The sequence below is a fragment of the Primulina huaijiensis genome, chromosome 11 (assembly GCF_012295235.1).
Source record: "Primulina huaijiensis isolate GDHJ02 chromosome 11, ASM1229523v2, whole genome shotgun sequence".
In the NCBI taxonomy this organism is placed as follows: Eukaryota; Viridiplantae; Streptophyta; class Magnoliopsida; order Lamiales; family Gesneriaceae; genus Primulina; species Primulina huaijiensis.
Window position 1 is genome coordinate 22,018,568 of NC_133316.1, and position 20,981 is coordinate 22,039,548.

General features: G+C 34.8%; 4 protein-coding genes across 8 annotated transcripts; 2 read left to right on the forward strand and 2 right to left on the reverse strand.

Moving 5' to 3' along the window:
• The first annotated feature begins 2,080 nt into the window (after positions 1-2,080).
• On the forward strand, positions 2,081-7,433 carry LOC140987181 (uncharacterized). Of its 3 annotated transcripts, none has more exons than XM_073455592.1 (3): positions 2,081-6,637; positions 6,743-6,870; positions 6,996-7,183. In XM_073455592.1, the coding sequence occupies exons 1-3, from the start codon at positions 3,724-3,726 to the stop codon at positions 7,047-7,049; spliced, it is 3,096 nt and encodes a 1,031-aa protein (XP_073311693.1). In that variant the 5' UTR covers positions 2,081-3,723; the 3' UTR covers positions 7,050-7,183. The 3 variants fall into 3 exon arrangements, with proteins under 3 accessions (XP_073311693.1, XP_073311692.1, XP_073311691.1); XM_073455590.1 differs by adding an exon at positions 7,200-7,433 and having other exon boundaries at positions 2,083-6,637; positions 6,743-7,126; XM_073455591.1 differs by having other exon boundaries at positions 2,082-6,637; positions 6,743-7,191.
• A 1,395-nt stretch (positions 7,434-8,828) lies between these two features.
• On the reverse strand, positions 8,829-10,329 carry LOC140988760 (serine/threonine-protein kinase WAG1-like). The gene has a single exon (XM_073457820.1). It carries the CDS (start codon positions 10,327-10,329, stop codon positions 8,887-8,889), a length of 1,443 nt encoding a protein of 480 aa, XP_073313921.1. The 3' UTR covers positions 8,829-8,886.
• A 2,195-nt stretch (positions 10,330-12,524) lies between these two features.
• Positions 12,525-17,055, forward strand: LOC140988594 (endoplasmic reticulum oxidoreductin-1-like). Of its 3 annotated transcripts, XM_073457610.1 has the most exons (10): positions 12,525-12,740; positions 12,903-13,134; positions 13,679-13,810; positions 14,125-14,383; positions 14,681-14,791; positions 15,182-15,300; positions 15,802-15,906; positions 15,990-16,192; positions 16,468-16,591; positions 16,686-17,055. In XM_073457610.1, the coding sequence occupies exons 2-10, from the start codon at positions 12,964-12,966 to the stop codon at positions 16,872-16,874; spliced, it is 1,413 nt and encodes a 470-aa protein (XP_073313711.1). In that variant the 5' UTR covers positions 12,525-12,740; positions 12,903-12,963; the 3' UTR covers positions 16,875-17,055. The 3 variants fall into 3 exon arrangements, with proteins under 3 accessions (XP_073313711.1, XP_073313710.1, XP_073313712.1); XM_073457609.1 differs by lacking the exon at positions 12,525-12,740 and having other exon boundaries at positions 12,747-13,134; XM_073457611.1 differs by lacking the exon at positions 12,525-12,740 and having other exon boundaries at positions 12,747-13,134; positions 16,689-17,055.
• A 2,071-nt stretch (positions 17,056-19,126) lies between these two features.
• On the reverse strand, positions 19,127-20,588 carry LOC140988096 (CASP-like protein 2A1). Its single transcript, XM_073457013.1, has 3 exons — positions 20,325-20,588; positions 20,106-20,223; positions 19,127-19,513 (listed from the first exon to the last, which is right to left on the reverse strand). Exons 1-3 carry the CDS (start codon positions 20,534-20,536, stop codon positions 19,241-19,243), a joined length of 603 nt encoding a protein of 200 aa, XP_073313114.1. The 5' UTR covers positions 20,537-20,588; the 3' UTR covers positions 19,127-19,240.
• Between the last annotated feature and the right edge of the window lie 393 nt (positions 20,589-20,981).

Below are 20,981 nucleotides of genomic sequence, written 5' to 3' on the forward strand. Positions count from 1 at the left end.
CAGGAGTGCAAAACACAATAGACCATGGAGTGCTCCTTAGTTTCGTTCTACGTGCGAATATGGTCGTGCTTAAGCGAATCATAGTTACATTCTCTGATGCGTGCAGTTATCATGGTTATGCATTATTGTGATGTTCATCTGATAATATATCGGGTATATGAAGCTGCAGGGAGGAGATCATGGTCGCCAACAGGAGAAGAACTAGAAACAGCTAAGAAAAACATGATGCTTTGAAGTTACTCGAAGCTGAGTTGGGCGACAATTCCTACTTTGGTGGTGATAACTTTGGGTTTCTTGATTACATTTTATAGCTGGTTTCGTGCGTACGAGTATTTTAGCAAACTCAGCTTCGAAGATCACTACCCCAAACTGATTGCGTGGGCCAAAAGGTGCATGGAGAAGGAGAGTACTGTCTCCAAATCTTTGGTTGATCAGAAGAAGGTTTATGATTTTGTTTTGTTTTTCTATTATTTTGTTTTATTTTGAGCTTTGGTTCAATTAAAATTTAAATTTTGATTTGATAATTTGATATCGAAAAATGTTGATTTGGTATCGGAAAATGTTCAATGTTCAATATCATACTTGTAAGTAGATCAGAATAGCTAAAACTTAAGTATCATTTACGTTTTATTATGATTTATTATATGTATACCATACCTATTTCATGTCTCATCTCATAAGCTAAATAGTAATTATAGTGTCTATATATTTAATATAAATAGCAATAACTACTTTTAGTATTTTGATTTAGAATTTATTTAATATAGATCGCAATAATATTATGTTTAGTATATTGATTTAGAATTTTTTTTTAAATACCAAAAATATCTTTAAAATTATAAAAATACTCAATTTTTATTTGATTCATAAAAATTTATTTTGGTAAATTTGTAACTTATATATAATATATACCTAACAAATCTTACCCCCAATTTTTTTAAAAATATATAAAAATTAATTATATTTTTTATCTATATTTTAAAATTTTAAATTATTATTTCACTTTTAAAAAATATACAAAAATTTATTAATTTAAAAATAATAAAAATTAATTATTGAGCAAATAGTCAATAAATCTCCAACAACATTGTTGTATTTCTGTTCAATTTCTGTTAGACTAAATTTTTTTACAATATCTTATTCAAAATAAAAAAAAAATATTTTTGCAGTAGACCTCAATTGTTTTCTCGTATGAAATTATGTACAAAATATTGAAAATTTAATATTAATATATAATATTTGATTACAAAAACATTTCAGATCTGACCCAAATATATGATTTTTGAATATCTAAACATGTATAACATATACTGATATTAGTAATATGTTTTTTCTCGGATGAAAATCAATACATGACATTGAAAATATGATGTTAATATATGATATTCGAGCAAACAAATATAGCAACTGTTAGTTGTTCTAATTTTGTACTCAAACTTTTATCTTTTGTATCACACACACAATAATTAATACTCAAATAGCATATAATAATTCAAAATTTTTAATATTTTGTACCGAATTTCATCTAAAAAATCACATATGAGTCCATGCAAAAAAATTTTTTTTGTGTGAATAAAGACTATAGAAAAAAATTTGATCTGATTGAAACTAATACGAATACAAGTGAGATTTAAAAACAAGTCTCCCAAAATTATTTGGGTGACGAGGGCACCACACCACCGTAAATGAGATTAAACAATAATTTATTTTGAAAGAAGATTAAACAATAATTTGAATATATATATTTTGGTGTTATATGGCAATTGAAACAAGAACAGCAGTCGACATTGAGCTCACAGGCAGGCCTGATCATCGTCCACAGTTTGGGAAGACGAGCGTCATAGAACACGGCGACCTTAGGAGCGGACATAATGCGCGGAATAAGCTTAGAGAGTGAATTTTGAAGAGAAGATACCTTTTAGTCTCTGTTTTCAGCATGGATCGGATTCTCCTCGCAAATCGCTTCGATGCAACTTTACCAGATGTTCACATTCGGGTTTACTGTAGTGCTTTTGTTGGCCAAATCCTCCTTTCTGTATTCATATTCGTTTCGTTTCCCTTACACGGTAATTCACACTCTTGAGTCCTCGAAAAATTGCGGAATTTAGAGGATTTGTATTGTAGGAGTTATGAATATTAGATTTTGCACGATTTGTTTTCATATCTTATTGTGAATTCAGTGAATTTTTTGCTTAATGTGAAGAAATTTGATATGGGTTTTCGTCAGGAGGAAAGGTATTTTTGTAAGAACTCAACTGCAGAGACATTTTATAAGTCGTCCAATAAAAATGCAAAGCTGCGTTTATTAGGTCTACAGATGCATCATACTTTAGCACTTTATTATGTTATTAGCGTTGTCTCATTTCCTTATCTTTATTAGAAATTGTTAGCTTTTATTATAAGTGTATGAGAAATTCTCATCAGTCGGACATTTGAAGTTATTGAAATGAAATAACATCAATTACTAGGTGATATTATATGATTAGCATTGAATTTTGTGACCAAAGTATTTAGATCGATAGAAAAGTTGGCACATGGAGGCTGACAATATTTCTGGTGCTACAGCATTATCCAAGGTTGCCAAGCCCAATACCAAACTAAAGTCATAAAAGTGGGAAAGAAATAGAATAGATGAAATGAAAGATAACTCCAATTCATTCATCCACTAAGGAGAGCCACCTACTCTTAGTCTACCTGTAAATCATCACATTTTGTGCCATTTATTATCAGCAGCTTCAAAAAGCAAAGAAAACAACAAAATAAGAGAGAGCCCATCTAGAAAAAGAGAATGGAAGTGCACAATTTATTCAGTCAAATTTTATCTCCTACTATTAGGTACAGAAACAACGGCAAAGATTGTAATCCTAGTATTCCCAAGTCCCATCTCCATCGCTGCCTACAATTGACAAATACATAGTATAAAGCAACATATATTTTTTCCCCATCACATATTGCATCCAATAATAGAGAGAAATGATGATCTTGAGAACAAGAAAAAGGAGGAAAAAAGAAGAAAATGGTTGTGGAGTTTCAGAGTACAGCACTAAGAATTGATCACATGCAGCAGATAACTCAATTTCACTGAGATCACTACTGTAAAGTTATGGTTGACTCTTTCATTGTGTGCCCTTGTTTTGGATTGTGACCTTCACGGTTCATTTCCAGCTTCTTGCCTTGTCAATCAGTCACCTCCTTTTTTCACATTTTTTTCTTCCCCTCTGTCAAACGATATAGCCCACGCACAAACATGACACATCCCTATCTGTGTTAGGACCTTTGTTTCCCTTTATTTTTATTTATTTAGTCTCAACATTTCTAGAATCGAGTAGGCTAGAAATAAATCCCTTTTTTCTGTATTAGTTTCTTGATCTCCTGCATGAGATTTTAACTTTAGATTTGTTGGAATCATCCCTACTTTATGAATTCTTCAGCGATCAACCTTAAGTAAGATATGCTGTAATCTGGCGAAGAATTTTTTAGCAACTATTTGATCACTTCCGAAATTGGTTGCTATTGCCTGTGTACCTGTAAGTTATCTAGACAGCCATTTTTTTCTTCTACCTTTATCTTTTTTTCTTCTTTCCATATTGAAAGGTCCCTCTTTCTAATATTTGACTGTTACACGTTCTCACGGGACTGAAAAATTGATCTTGCTTTATGGGCTTGTTTGTTTTGTGCTGATCTGATTTTCTTCTTAAATTCCCTCGTATTTTTCTGTCAGTAATGGGAGACCAAAATATTTGGCATTGGACATTACTATTATGTTGTACAATTGTTTTGGTTCAATCTTTGAATGACGAGGGAACTATTCTTTTGGAGTTCAAAAAATACCTTAGTGATCCTTATCTTAATCTTAAAAATTGGAATGCTTTGGATTCTAGTCCTTGCAATTGGACAGGTATTGGGTGTAGCTTAGATTCTAAGGTAATCTCCGTACATCTTAGTGGCCTGAATTTATCTGGGAGTTTATCTTCGAGCATTTGTCAACTCCCATTCTTGATCGAAATGAACATGTCGAAAAACTTCATATCCGGCCCAGTCCCTGATGATTTCAATTCCTTTCACAATCTTAAGGTTTTAGACCTTTGCACAAATCGGTTGTATAACCCATTCCCTCTCCAACTATGCAATATTACCTCTCTTAGAATGCTCTATCTCTGTGAGAACTATATGTTTGGAGAAATCCCACATGAAATTGGAAACATGATGTCACTTGAGGAGCTTGTGATCTATAATAATAATTTAACGGGGGTTATCCCTTCATCCATTGGCAAACTGAAAAATCTTTGGATTATCAGGGCTGGTAGAAATTTTTTATCAGGTCCCATTCCCACTGAAATAAGTGAATGTGAGAGTTTGGCTGTGTTAGGCTTGGCTGAAAACAGGCTAGATGGTGGTTTCCCTATTGAGCTGCAAAAGCTTGAGAATCTTACCTCCTTGATTCTTTGGAACAATCTTCTTTCTGGTGAAATTCCTCCTGAGATAGGTAATTTCACTAGCTTGGAGTTACTAGCTCTGCATGGGAACAAGTTTACTGGAATTATCCCGAAAGAGATTGGGAAATTGGCTCAGTTGAAGAGACTGTACCTTTACACTAATCAGTTGAATGGAACCATTCCCCCAGAGTTATCCAATTGTTCAAATGCCGTTGAGATTGATCTTTCCGAGAACCGTTTGATGGGATTCATCCCAAAATTTTTGGGTCAGATGTCTAATCTCCGTTTACTCTATCTTTTTGAGAACTTCCTCCAAGGAAATATTCCGACCGAGTTAGGGCAGTTGAAGCAGCTGACAAAATTAGACCTGTCCATGAATAATTTAACTGGTTCAATACCTTCAGCATTGCAAAATCTCCCATTCTTGAAAGACTTTCAACTGTTTCACAATCAGCTTGGTGGCATTATTCCCCCGTTTATTGGAGCTTTTAGCAACCTCTCCGTTCTTGATCTTTCCAAGAATAATCTTGTAGGCAACATACCTGCACAAATTTGTAGGTTTCAGAAATTGACTTTTCTTAGCCTGGGGTCGAACAAGTTGTCTGGAAACGTTCCCCATGGCCTAAAAACTTGCAAGTCTCTTGAGCAGCTAATGTTGGGAGACAACTTGCTTACAGGGAGCATTTCTGTTGAATACACGAAACTTCAGAACCTTTCGGCCCTTGAGCTGTATCATAATCGATTCTCGGGACTAATACCTTCAGAAATAGGGAATTCCAGGAATCTAGAGAGACTGCTTCTGTCACATAACCACTTTATCGGGCTCATTCCTCCTGAAGTAGGAAATCTTGTCAAGCTTGCCGCCTTTAATGTTTCTTGGAACCAGCTATTTGGCAGTATACCCCAAGAGTTGGGTAACTGTGTGAAGCTCGAAAGGCTTGATCTAAGCAACAATTTCTTTATTGGATCTGTTCCAGATAAACTTGGAATGTTGGTGAAACTGGAGTTGCTGAAGTTATCTGATAATGGATTCACAGGTGCAATTCCTGCAACTTTAGGGAGCCTTGTTAGGTTAACCGAATTGCAAATGGGAGGAAACTTGTTTTCAGGGGTTATTCCTATTGAGCTAGGACGACTTACTTCTCTTCAAATTGCTCTCAATATCAGCCATAACAATCTCACTGGCTCAATTCCAAGTAGTCTGGGTGACCTGCAGATGCTTGAATCACTTTTCTTGAATGATAACCAGCTTAGTGGTGAAATTCCTGACGTGGTAGGGGGAATGCGCAGCCTCTGGATATGCAACCTTTCGAATAACAATCTAGTTGGAATGGTGCCAACAACTCTTGTATTCGAGAGGATGGACCAGAGTAATTTTGTGGGAAACAAGGGGCTATGCATATTAGGTTCGAATCATTGCCATTCATTTCAAACTTCATCAGTTCCTTCAAGATCAAGCTGGTTCAAGAAGGGTTCTTATAAAGAAAAAATAATCACCATTGTCTCACTCTGCATCGGACTGATCTCGTTGATTTTCATTGTTGGAGTATGTTGGCAGATGAAACGACATAAATCTGCTTTTGCTTCACTGGAAGACCAACTGAAGAGCGATGAGTTAGGTAGCTACTACTTTCCCAAAGAAGGTTTCAATTATCATGATCTTGTCGAGGCTACAGGGAACTTTTCAGATACGGCAATTATAGGAAAAGGAGCCTGTGGAACTGTATACAGAGCAGTAATGGGAAATGGTCAAGTGATTGCAGTTAAAAAGTTGAAGGCCTACGGTGAAGGAGCAAGTTCAGACAACAGTTTTCGTGCTGAAATATCAACTCTTGGGAAGATAAGGCACAAAAACATAGTGAAATTATATGGTTTTTGCTACCATCAAGATAGCAATCTTATCTTGTACGAGTACATGGCAAATGGAAGCCTCGGAGAGATACTACATGGGAATGAAATGGCGTGTATGCTCGACTGGAATGCACGATACAAAATAGCTCTTGGGGCTGCTGAGGGATTATGCTATCTCCACCATGATTGTAAGCCTCAAATTATACACCGTGACATAAAATCGAACAACATCTTACTGGATGAATATTTGGAGGCACATGTTGGAGATTTTGGCTTAGCTAAGATGGTCGATTTCCCCTTGTCGAAGTCTTTATCTGCTGTAGCGGGTTCATATGGCTACATTGCTCCCGGTGAGAACTTATTCGATAAAGTTTTCTATACATGCATGGTTAGCATTATACAAAACTAATATAATAGTATTCATTAACTTGAGTTACCATTTATCCTCATTTCAGAATACGCGTACACCATGAAAGTGACAGAGAAGTGTGATATATACAGTTTCGGGGTGGTTCTATTGGAATTACTCACTGGTAAATCTCCAGTTCAACCGCTGGATCAAGGAGGCGACCTGGTAACAATGGTGAGAAGATCTCTTCAAAAACTAGAGATAGAACCTCACATATATGACCAACGAATTGATCTTAGTGCCAAAAGAACAGTCGAGGAGATGTCTCTGGTTCTGAAGATCGCTTTGTTTTGTACCAGCACGTCGCCTCTCAACAGGCCAACAATGCGAGAAGTCATTGCTATGTTGATTGATGCCAGAGAGGAAGTGAGCAATTCTCCACCTTCTCCAACATCAGAAACTCCTTTAGATAGGGAAGCTAGTTGTTGAGGTATTAGTTCGTACACTCTTGTGGCATCTCTAAATTGCTTACATACATATAACAATCAACGTCCAATTTTCAGGTCGTATGAGAAATTGGCTGCTTTTCTTCCTACTTTTCTTGATTGACCCATGCAGCTGGGAGCCAGCTTCCCTGACAGTAAAAATGTAAGCGAGACTAATAGCGTATGTGGCTCTTACTGCGATCGAAAAAGTGTCCCCAATTAAGAAAGTGATGATATCAGATGTAACTTTTATCTTCTTTCCATGACTGACTTGATACTTGACTGCCGAGTATAGATTTATCACAAGGGGGCATTAACGTGCTTAAATATATGATATATGTTTTTGTTTTCATGTTAATAATATTTTTAAAAAAATAAATTTTACAAGAAATGGTTACATATTGTTTCAAGACTTAGTTAATAGAGATGTATTATTTTTTTAAAAAAAAGAGATACTAGTAAATGTAAGAACTAGATTTTATATTTGGAACAAAATATAGTTTATGTATTTGAGACGAAAGAAGCATATGTAATCGAGATTAATAATCGATTAGAGTGAGTATACTATTGTATAGATAATTTTTATTGTCCCCTATTTAAAATAAACTAATTTTTTTTAAGAAATTCAAGAGTAGAGAATATGAATAGTTTTAGTGATCATATTTACATATATTGTGGACACAAACATATCATGCAGTTGGATTCTCGGTATAAATAATTATTGCAACCACAATTTTTTTTAAAAAANAAAAGTTGAGCCTAATAGTGACAAAAATAGACACCAATTTTTTTTTTTTTCCAATTTTGCCTTTATATGATATCAATATTATACTTTCGTTTTTATTTTTTTTTCAACAATTCAGATAACACTTTAGTCTCTCGATAATTTGTTAAATTTTACTTTAGTTCCTCAGTAATTATAAAAAAAAATTGTATACACACGCTATCTAGTTTCAAATAATGTGTCCGTACTAGGTAAGCTGTGGCACAAATATGTATGCCATTTTCGAGACTGTAGAAAAATTGGGTGAATAATTAGCAATTAGCATGTACTCCTTAACCCTCATTTTAGTATCGGTTAATTAAAAGTCAAATCCTTCCATAAGTTTCTTAAAACTAACATCCATGTTACTCCACACGATACCATGTGTTCAATATTAAAGAATCGTGTTCTGATCTCTGAGTTTAACAAAATATTATTATTTTTAATTATATTCAATGATAAATTATTAAATATTTATTTACAAAATAAGGAATATTTATTTAAAAAATAAGAAATTTACCATAGCAGTAAAAATGGCATAAAATTTAACTCGATCATCGATATTTTAGTAATAGGAGGAATATTGAAAATTTTTAATATATTACTTTGCTTAACAAAAAAAAAGGCGAATGGAACCCATTGTAAGAGTAATTTCCTACATCTACCTTTATTCGTTTTCGGGATTTTTTCATTATCGAAATTGGTTAGCTCCGATATCATTATATCAGGTCTCGAATTCAAGAACATGTGACTGCACGATACGTTTTTATAAAAACTAATTTGTATATATCCTCGATTTACTAAAATATTAATTCAAATTACTATGTGTGTATATTTTAAACTCTTATAAAATATTTTAAAATTTATTTTCAAATAATATAGAACAAAGAAATCACAAAAACAGTATTAAAACTTACTTAGCAACGGCTTATAGATAGTTTTCAGGATATAAATGTCATATTTACAAAATCCAGAACCTTATTTACTTTAAGGGAAAAAAAATTAATTACATTTCCTAAGTTTATGATTGACATGTGAATGATAATAGTTGTAATTAGAATTTAAGCTAAATTTAGACGCTTGACTCCTTATCAAACAAGCAAGCCTCTTCCAAAAGCAGCGCCGCCTTCTGAGGGACGAAAATCCGGTGACGTGCTCCTTAATTTTACTCCGTTTAACGGCGAGGCCACGAACTTCCGGCGGACTGCAGTTCCGGATCAGTGGCCATTTAATTCCGTCGAAAAATGGGTGCCCTTTGATATCCGTCGCACCCTTTGCGCACCCTAGCCTCTTTCTGGGGTCCTTCACCAACAATTTCTCGATCAAATCTCTGGCCTCCGCCATCCCGGACTCCTCAATCTCAGCTTCCGCCGCCTGGAATCTCAACCCTCTAGTCGATGCTATATTGCGGAGTGTTGACTCCTTGCTCTTACCCTTGAACGGCGTCGTGCCGTACAGTAACTCATAAATCAATACCCCCAACGCCCACCAGTCTACTCCGTTTCCGTGACCGTATCCGGTGACCATTTCCGGCGCCAAGTACTCATGAGTACCGACACACGATCTCGAAAACGCTGCCGCTGGCTCCGCCACGAATTCTGTAACCCGTTTCACCCGTTGCCGATCTGTGAGACATGAATATCTTGCGGGCCTGGCCTTAATCTGTGTCCTATTTTCCAGTTTCGGAGAAACGTCAGATTGGAAACACAAATCAAAATCTGATAACATAATGTGACCGTCCTCACGGATTAATATGCTCTCCGGTTTAAGATCGCGGTACACAATGCCCTGTGAATGTAAATACTCTAGAGCCAGGAGAACTTCAGCTGCGAAGAACCTGACAGCCTGAACCGATAACCGATTCGTGGGTTGCTTACGAAGCAATGAATGTAGGTCTCCGTTGGGGCAGAAATCCATGAGAAGGCAAGTGTAATGCGAAACCTCCAAGTGGGCGTATAACGTAGGGAGAAAAGGGTGGTCGAGAGAGGAGAGAATTCGCGCCTCAGTTTGCACGTGGGAAAGTTTCTTAGAAGTCAAAGAATTACGATCGACTACTTTAAGAGCAAAGTTAGCGTGATCATAATCGCGCAGGCGACAGAGGAAGACGCGGCCAAGGTTTCCAGCGCCAACGAGGCGTAGCAGCTTGAGGTGGCGGAGGTGGAGCGAACCATCAAATGACAATGTGGTCGCCGTCTTGATGGCAGCCCAGTTGGGATTGTCGTGGCGGCGGTGCGGGCGGTGATTAGCATTTTTTACGGCGGTGGAGGAAGTAGTAGTACTGGAAGTAGTAGATAAGCGGGACTCATTGCAGCTCAAAGCTAAGCTGCTGCGGGCACTAACAGTACGGTCGGTCGTTGTAGTGGTGGTGGAGACGGAGGTGAAGCTCAGGTCTAGGTCTGAGTATGCTAAATTGGAGTAGTAAACCGCAGATTCTTCAAGCTCCATTATTTTTAGGTGGTGGAGTGTTTGTGTGTGTATATATATATATATATAGAGAGAGCATAGATGGTAGGGTGGAGACTGGAGAGTACTAGGGGGTGGGTTTGGTAGGGGACAATGTAATTAATTTTAGTAACGTGTTTGGTTGACCTTTACACAGGAATAGATTGGAAGAAGAGAATAGGTTAGGTTTAGTGAGGCAGACCACAGTAATATCAAATTATTAGTTATAAAACAAACAGTGATGGATAAACATTCGGAGAATTGAACGATGTTGGGATACTCGTTCGATTCTTTAGACATGCTGCTTCTTGTTTTTCTTTATATATATATATACACACACACTTGTAAGTTTTTCTGTTCTTATTTGCATGTTAAGAGATACACTTGTTCGAATCATCTAAAGTGTTTGAGATATTACAACAAATTACTGTAACAAACTTATAATTTTATTTGAAATATGTTAGTCATAAAGTAGTAATCAATGTCTAAATTAAATTTGAACAAGTGGTCTCAGCTGCTTATTAGAATTTAAAATAGACGATTTCATCAATTTTTATTAATGAATTGTTTTTAATAAAAATTTATATGTAGAACTTTTTTTGTTTTTATTTTTACATAAAACTTAATAACATTTATTAATTGGAAAATGCATATGATATTTCTTGAATTTATATATGTAGCTGAGACCTATGGACTGAATCGACAATAAAATGTCATTTCAATATTTTATATAAATAAAATATATAAATAAACTAACCAGCGTTTGTCGGTTCGCTACAAGTGAATAATTAATTTAATCCTGATTTTAGTACATTAACCAAAATTGTCGATGCTAGTTGTACCTGTACACGTCCTGGCACGTGTCAGTTTTCTTTTTTTATTCATCCGATGCAAATTAATTATTAATTATATTTTTATTATCTTGATTCCATTTTAAAAAGTTTGAAATGTACATGTACATATTGCCCATTTATTTTTTGTGTTGGCATAAAAAAAAATTTGTTGAAGGATCAATCGATAAGATTAATGTATTTGAAACTTTGGTAGCATGCATGTTACGTACTTGACTTCGAACAACGCTAATAAATAAATGTAAAGTAAATGAATAGGTTGCTCAATTATTTGATTGGATGGAAATGTCGACAGGATCGAATATTTGCACTGTATCATTCATTTTAATCAAAAACGTTTTAAATCAGACAAATTCGAATTTAAATTAGGTAACAAATTATGACTAATTTTATTAAAATAGATGAGTCGTGAAAATATGTGATTAATATATAGAAAACAGAACATTCTACACGTGAACAGGGACAAATGCGTGTCCAGAATACGAGGATTTTATATTGGATAAATTCAGTTGCTCATTTGTTTGTTTAATGTTTGATATCTACACAAAGTTAAGAAAAAGGGATACTGTCGAAAATACAGTTGGGAGTGGTTCAAATCTGTCTGGCTGACCTTTGGGATTGTGCACATCAAATATCAACATAGACAAACCATTCTGTATATATATTTGGTCACTTTATTTCTTCTAATATTTGATCAACCAAATCTGTATTGTTTCTGTGAATTTAGATCAATCTATACAATCCCAATTCATTTCCAGACTAAAAAAATTTGCCCATTTTTGTTGGGAACTGGCTAAGACTAAAAAAACAAGCCCAATTAAACCTTACTCGGTAGCCCAGTTACATACATATACAATATATGGAATTCAAATTTTAATGGCAGTTTTATATACAAAAAAGAGAGTCGGAATTTCTATTTATTTTAAATACTAGTGAAATTTGGAGTAAGGATTATAAGCAAAAATTTGGGTAAGACGGTCTCACGGGTTGTATTTTGTGAGACGGATCTTTATTTGGGTTATCCTTGAAAAAATATTATTTTTTATGCTAAGTGTATTATTTTTTATTGTGAATATTAGTAAGGTTGATCCGTCTCAAGGATCCGTGAGACGGTCTTACATGAGACTCACTCAATATTATATGGCCACTCACAAATAAATTAATAAAAAAATTATCCAAGGAAAAGAAAAGCATCCCAAATATGAACCGGTGGAATTATTAATATTATAATATTTTCCTGATAAATAAATTTGAGAGGGTGAATATCTGGTATGACCATGTAATATAATATGCAATGGGTAGCCCCTAGCATGAAATTATTCGGTGTACGTGGTGAAATACTCATTTCCCATTGGTCCGATTATCGTCATTTTGGTACGCGTTTGTTCTCAAGTTTCCCCGGCTTCGTTCGTGCTGACAACGCGCTTTACGTAATCGACACGTATCCCGTCGTACTCCCACGCGCCTCTGCGCCGAGTGCGGGCTACCCTAACACCTCACCGTCATGGGGGAAAACCCGTTGGCACCCGCCCTCTGCTTTGACCCAAAGCCGAAACCTTTCTTGTAATTCAAATGCCTTGATCGCTTGTGTGTGTGTGTGTATCTATATAATTACTGTTATGCATCATGTATAAAGCTCCAAATTTTATAAATATTGGTCCCGAAAATTGGAACCAGGTTGCTTATTTGAGGTATTCTGAATTTCTTGGGGGTTTTTTTTCGTAGCTTGCTGGGGGCTTATGTGTACTTGCAGCGGAACGAACTGTGTTTTCTGAGTTGATCTGACATGGCGGAAGCTAAGGTCGTTGTGGATAATAACAAGAAGACAAAGAAATCAATAGAGGTCAAAGGGTGGAAGAGGAAATGGGCTGTAATAGGAGCCGTGGTGGTGTTAATGGTGGCGGTGTCGCTAACATTGAAGCATGATCGTAATCATAAATCTTGCCAGTGCTCTCAGGTCCCGAATTTTTCCCTTTTCGTTTTTCTTTTCAATTTCCAGTTGTGCAGTTGAGCTCTTCTGTCTTGTTTCTTGTGGGATTCAATGCTTGGGATGTGTGAGCAGAACAAAGATTTTGATTTTGGGGGAAGAAGTGCTTGACAATTAATTTACGTGTCTTGTTAAAATTTTTAAACCAATTTGGTGGGGTTTGGGGTGGGGGCGGGGTGTTGTGAGATTTATTTCTTTGATAAATTTATTTGAGAAATTATTAATATGCTTAGTCGTGAGGCTATTTTGCCAAGAATTGTTTCATCCTTGCACGTGCGAGCTTTGGATGCAAACCTGTCTTTGGTTGTTGGAGACTGGTGATTTCAATATATTTGCTTGTTTTGTTCTATCTCACTTTTGCATTTCTTTCTTCTTACGGCTGCTTTATTGTATTTGTATTGGTTCTATGCGTCAGCAGTAGGCTGTGAATCTAGCAATTTCCGTTGCTCTTCCGGTTAGACAGCAACTGCTGTTTTAGGTGAATTTCTCAATATTTTACTTGCCTCTTGTGCAGGATTCTAGAAAATATACAGGCATCGTTGAGGACTGCTGTTGTGATTATGAGACAGTGGACACTATAAATGTGGCAGTTCTGCATCCTTTACTTCAAGAGCTCGTTAAAACTCCATTTTTCCGATATTTTAAGGTTGGTATTGACTTTTGTTACCAAATTTAGGATATTCTGAATGGTGTCATGTCAAAAGTCATTTATGGTAGAGATCAAGGGTCCACCGCCATATGTTGATGTGTTGCTCTTACTTAAAATAGAAACTTACAATTTGTTAGGATTGATTTGATGCAACTAAAATTCTTGTTCTGAAAATAATTTGAGCTTATTAAATGTTGGTGGGGAAGCCTGCAAACAAGATCCGAATTGCTTATCCACTAAATTGAAAAAAATAACCATTTGACACTGCCGCATGAGTCCTTAGATCTAATGTTACTCATTAAATATAACAGGTTAAGTTGTGGTGTGACTGCCCCTTTTGGCCTGATGATGGCATGTGCAAGTTACGTGATTGTAGTGTATGTGAATGCCCTGAAGATGAATTTCCTGAACCCTTTAAGAAGGCGATGCTGTACGGCCTTCCGTCGCGTGATTTAAAATGTCAAGAGGAGAACCAACAGGATGTCGTTGATCGGACACTAGATTCAAAGGCCTTTAGGGGATGGGTTGAAGTGGATAATCCTTGGACTCATGATGACGAGACTGATAACCGTAAAATTCCTTTATCCTTTTTCTAGCATTCAGATTATAATTATGTATTGCTGTTGCTTGCTTTACAAATTTTGAGGGTCTAACCATCAAAACATATGTTGTGGTTTTCCCTTTTTCTCTGTTAATCATGTTTGCATTCCTCTGTAAACTCGACCTGAAACTGTCTGTGCCTTACAGTTGTAATTGAACCTTTTGGACGCTTGCTGATTACAATCACTTTGTTTTAGTTTCTTAAACTTTTTTCCAAGTGCATGGAGAATCGTGTTGACAATAAAGAATATGTTCTCTATTTTGCAGGTGAGATGACATATGTTAATCTGCAATTGAATCCTGAACGATATACTGGCTATACTGGGGCATCAGCCAGAAGGATATGGGATGCGATATATTCTGAAAACTGTCCAAAATGTTTGTTTCTTGTCTCTTCAGTTATATATGGTTTGAAAATCTGAATTTTAGCAAACAAACAATCTGTTTTAGTGGTTGCCTCATAAATTGAGGAGGTTCTTTTTTTAGTGCTGTATGATGTCTATTAATTCGTGTGATGTTTATTCTTTTCTAAATTTCTTCTGGAGTTACTTTTAGCTGATGCTGTGTGTAATGCACAGATCAAGAAGTTCCGACATGTGTGTGTCTGTGTAATTCCTTCTTTTTTTTTTTTAATTCGGTGGCTACCAAACATGATTTCTGGGTCTGCATGGAGATTTTAGAAACAGTACTTGAGTAATAAATAGAAGTTCTATAACATTCTCAAATTGTATGTGGACTAAACTATCTTTTATTTTTTATATATTGTAGATACATCTGGAGAAATTTGTCCGGAGAAAAGAGTGTTATACAAGTTAATTTCAGGGCTTCACTCCTCAATCTCAATTCATATTGGTTCAGACTACCTGCTTGATGAAACTAAAAATCTGGTTTGCTTCAGCTTCCCCTTGTATTTTTAAAATTTTAATTAGATTCTTATATTTTTTTGTTAGTTTTAGCAACTTTCTTGAATCTCCTGTAAAAGTATACAGTTGAAATTTTGTGACATCAAATTTTTTCTTTAAACTCCAAGGATCTCTTGGCTTAGTGGCAAGGGAAAGGCCCCATGACCCATATGGTCTGGAGTTCAAATCTCAAAATTTTTCTTAAAATTCCAAGGATCTCTTGGCTTAGTGGCAAGGGAAAGGCCCCAAGACCCATATGATCTTGAGTTCAAATCCCTTGCCCCAAGACCCATATGATCTTGAGTTCAAATCTCACTCGTGTGGGTTGTAGTTAGATTAGTTAGGAAAGTTTTCCACCCTCATTGTATATAAAAAAATATTTCCTTAAAAACTTGTTTTGAAGCATTGTTTCAATTCATCATAGACATTTAACCATCTTACTTGGACCGTGTTAACCAAAAACCTGTTTTATGTGTGCAATGTCAGTGGGGCAGGAATCTGGAGTTGATGTATGATCGTGTTTTTCGGTTTCCGGATCGTGTTAGAAACTTATACTTCACTTTCATGTTTGTTCTCCGAGCTGTGGCAAAAGTAAGCGTTTGTTCTTTCTGAATTTATAATGATTTTCCCTAGTTATACGGGGTGTAATGTTCATCTCTTCATATATGATCTAGGCTGCAACTTACTTGGAGCAGGCAGAGTACGATACTGGTAACCTTGAGGAGGACCTGAAAGCAGAGTCTTTAATGCGTCAACTAGTTTACAATCCAAAACTGCAGGCTGCATGCCCACTTCCATTTGATGAAGCTAAGTTGTGGCAAGGTCAAAGTGGACCTGAACTGAAGCTTGAGATTCAGAAGAACTTCAAAAACATCAGGTCTGAATTTAATTTATTGTCACCGTATAGAATCATCAGCTATTGATTTCACGAAATTTGATGCTCTGTGATTCAATGGATGATGGGTAACTGAGTTGTAGGCGAGTGAATTCAAAGTTCATGATAACTTCTTTAAAAGTTAGTACTTTCTATAGCATGTGTATAATATGTCATAAAATTTGGTGTACACTATGTAGTTTAGGATTTTTTGTTCTTTGTGCTGGATTTTTATAGATCTTGACGGCAACGTTTAGCCTATGTTCTTGATATTGCAGTGCTCTGATGGATTGTGTTGGATGTGAGAAATGTCGTCTTTGGGGCAAACTTCAGGTGCTCGGCCTTGGAACCGCATTGAAGATTCTCTTCTCCATCGATGGCAAGAATCAGCAAAACCAGCCTGTAAGTTTCATGTCAAAAATCTAATAATCCCCTACCCATCTTCAATACAATTCTCACAATGGCTATATGCATTTCTAAATTTCTATCTTCCCAGCAGCTGCAACTGCAAAGAAACGAAGTAATCGCCTTGGTGAACCTGCTTCATCGTCTGTCAGAATCTGTGAAGCTCGTCCAAGAAATTGGCCCTTCAGTCGAACAAACAATGGAGGGGTTCATATCGCCACCTCCTCGACAAGAAACTCGTTTTTGGCAAAGAATTCGCCAAATGGTGTGTATAAATTAGTCATCATTAAGTGATACTCTTGTATCATTTTTGAAAGTTCAAAAAAGAAGCGTATATGATAGCGAATCACACCTGCAAATAGCTGAGTTAGCAAAGAGTAAGAACTTTGGACAATAGCTAGTTTAGAAATTTTGTCAGGTGCTGTTTTATAGGTGAAATAAATTTGACTACTTTCCTGATATATATTTTCTAATAGAAAGTAAAAGAGAAATAGAAATCCAACCTTTAGGAAACGATACAAATATGACATATACAAAGTTAGTATTAACTCTTACGGGACATATTAATGGGAGTTCGATATTTATATTTCATTTTTTATATTTGTACTATGAATAAATTTGACAAATATCTACGTAGTGGAGTGTAGATAATATTAAATGGAGTGTAAATATCAATTTCTTATATTTTAATAATTTTTTGAACTAATAAATAATTGTTGATAACATATTCTGTTTGAAATATTTTTTAAAAATTTATTTTAATTAATAAAATTAATAATTTAAAAGTTAAATAATATATATGTGTGTGTGTATTTATGTAGATTTGTATGTATGTTTGTAAATTTTTAAAAATATATCATTGTATTAATCTATAACATTGTGTTTGAATTGATAATATATATATATTAACGTGAAAATTATATTATTTATCATTGTGTAAATATAATTTTTTATAAAATAAAATATTTTACATATTAACTGAAAATGCTAAAAAGAATTAAAAATCAATTAGTCAAAAAGTTAATAAAATTTTAATTTTATGTATTTAAAAAATTACTATTTCAATTCTATAAACTAATAAAATTTTGTGATTTTATTTTATCTAGTGTAGTAATTTTATTAAAAACTTTATAATTTTAATTTTATAAACTTTTTAGAATTTCAAAGTTATAAAATAAAAAAAATAAAATGTAATTTTAAAAAAAATTATTTTATCAATTATATCATAAATATTCTTTGTGAATTATAGTTTAAAATATTAATTTTTATTTTATTTTTTATCATATTTATTGCTAGACTATTCAACTATTAAAAATTAAAAGACATTATTTTTTTTATCATCTTTTATTATTATTGAATATTATATTTATTTGTATAAATCACAAATTAAAAATTACAAAATCAATTTTAGAATTCAAAATTTCATATGATATTATAATAAAAAATTATTAAATGAGATATCAACCAAAAAATAAAAAATCTCAAAAGCATAAAAGAAAATATATATAGAGATATATTTTGAAAATCAGAGAGAGTGATTTAGATAAATGAAAAAAGAGAATATGATACTATGAGAAGGAAGAGAAGAGAAGTAAGGTAACGAGAGAATATGAAAGGACTTTAGAAGAAAAAAAAAGTCCGAATTTTGATAACGTGGTCAAAGAAATTCTGTACAAAATTCTTGAGAATCATAAAATTGATTTTCAAGATGGTCTCTTATGAATTTTTATTTTTTATTTTTTATTTTAGATTTGATGTGAAGCGTTCAAACTTCTGGGAATCATTGACCTTCAATTTGTTGTTTGAATCCATATAATTGATTTTTCAAATATATCGTATTGACCGGAATCTTCTAAGCGGACCCCCTCGAGAATCATCGAAGGTTCTTTTGTTTTTGACATAATTTAATCGTATGCTAGCAATGGAATAAAATATACTTAATTAATATCTAAATAGGAATACAAAGTGTTAGAAAATTGTTGGTGGGGATTTCTCCGTAATTATCAGTAAAACTTCACGGAATTTACAATCTGAAAATAACAATACTCAATAAACTATGTTATCGAATTTGAAGCAATAGACAATTATTTGTCCTTAAAAGACGAATTTGTCACCTGCATGATGTTTACAGGATATGATAACTAGTATCTCAAAATACAATAACTTCCAACTTGTAATAATAACACTACAAATAACAAATATTATACAAAAAATGAAGCATATTTCGCTTTTAGAGAGAAAGAAGAAAAATAAGTCCTATATGAATGCAAATGCTCTTTATAAATGCCGAAAATATGACCAAAAGATATTTTTTGGCGGCAAAAATCCATGAAAAATCGCAACTCTTGTCAAACAGCGTCGTGAGGCGACTCCTCACGGTCGCCTCACAACTCTGGAAAACTCCAAGGCACATAGGCGCTTCCCCTGCGGCCTGGTTAACACATGGCTAATTGATCATATGTGCACAATGTAGGAGGATTCAGGATTATAAGGAGAAGCACAAGATTGTATTCACCACCCAATTAAGAAAAATAAGCACATAAAAAAGCACACAACTATTATTTCTACCTTAATATTATTCGTGGCAAACATTATAGTGTTATACATTTCTAACTTTTCAGATTCAATCCAAATCATATGGGCAAATCAAGTCTGAAATGTGGCGATTTCAATCCCTTTATCAGTGTATGCAACGGGTGCTTCGAATTGGCTGAAAAGCCTGTAGGAGGAAATGAGTGAAAGGCCAGCATAACAAAGGGTTACGATGAACGTGATGGCTATGGATGCAGTGGCCTTGCGGCAGAACCCGCCGAACGAGCTGCAAGTCTCACTCCACGTTATGGCTGTGTCGCCTTTGTATGCTAAGTACACCACTTCAGTAGATATGGCTCCCGCCGCAAGGATGATGTAAGTGAGCAGCTGCGCTAAGAAAGATCAACCCAAGAAAATTTTCTTTCTGAATAATTTCATCAAGGAAAATGAGGTTATACTATAACATAACTCTTTACAGATTATGCGCCATTCTCATTTCTTTTCAAACAAATAGAAATTAAAATTTCCAAATGCAAACCACCCTTGCTAGAGATTGGGAAGCTAGCATTAAGAAGACATATAGAGAACAAATCGAGTTGCTGATTTCATTGCATCTGAAGCCCTGAAGTATGCTAGAGGAATACAAGATATTATAAAAGAAGACGAGATTGGAATGTGGTTGTCCCTCTCCCAACTATCCAAAAACAAAAAGATGTTCTTTATTTTATATTCACGAATGGTATCTCAGTTGAATCTATTTTACATCGATGGTACTAATCTGATTGAAAAACAATCCTAGTTGCAAGATCTAGGGACAAAATAAGCTCTTAAATCCAGATATTTAAATGTGATTCAAACCAACAGATTATCATATTAGATTAAACTTATCTATTAATGGTTACTACATAAATCGATTAAATAATTTCCAAATCTTAATCTTAATGAAAAATTAATGGAATCCAATCAATTGCAGACAAACCTGGTCGAGGAGAAAGAAAGCCCACGCCATGGAGAAGTTGGTCTGCCGGGAGACCGCCGCTGCAATAGCCGACAGAAGTGAGTAGCCGGCACAAATCCCACTCGCATGCACCAAATATCTACAATTAAATAAATAAACAAATGTATAATTTATCATTTTACATATTACACATCCCAAACAAAATATATGTAATTTTAAAATTTTCAGGAAATTACGTACCTGAAGGCTCCAAGATCGGAATAAGACAAGGAGCCGTACTCGTTACTCTGTGAATTCTTAAGCATGACAACAAGCGCCACCACACAAAGGACCATCGGAAGAATCCTTAGCAGCGTCTCCACCGTGCGCATGGAGGAGCCGCTTCTATCTGCCTCATTCGCACCCATTTCTGCCGGGGAAGAACCTACTGGAATCGCACTCTCTTTACTCATAATAATAACTCGAGAAATGGACCTCTTTTCCACAGAAGTATGCTCACTGATCGGGAGGATTCAACCACTTTATAAATGCGAATTGGTGAGGTTTGGTGGTGAATTAATTTCGCATTAATGGAGACCACAGTTTCCCATGTAAACTGATACATGGACAAGTACTCTACATATATATAAAATCTTGTATGTTTTCATTTACCTCGATTAGGGTTCGGATTTTATCTATTTTGGTAAAAGAGACAAAGTTGTGAGGCGATGCATGCATGAATGCAGTCATATGGATCCATGTCTGCAACAAATACATACATATACATATTTAGTTTCAAATATACACACATGTACATATGTTGTTTCAAATACACACACACACATATATATATAGTCCAAAATTAGTGTAATATAAAAAGTATTATACTTAATTTAGTTCTATTTTTAGTTTGCATAG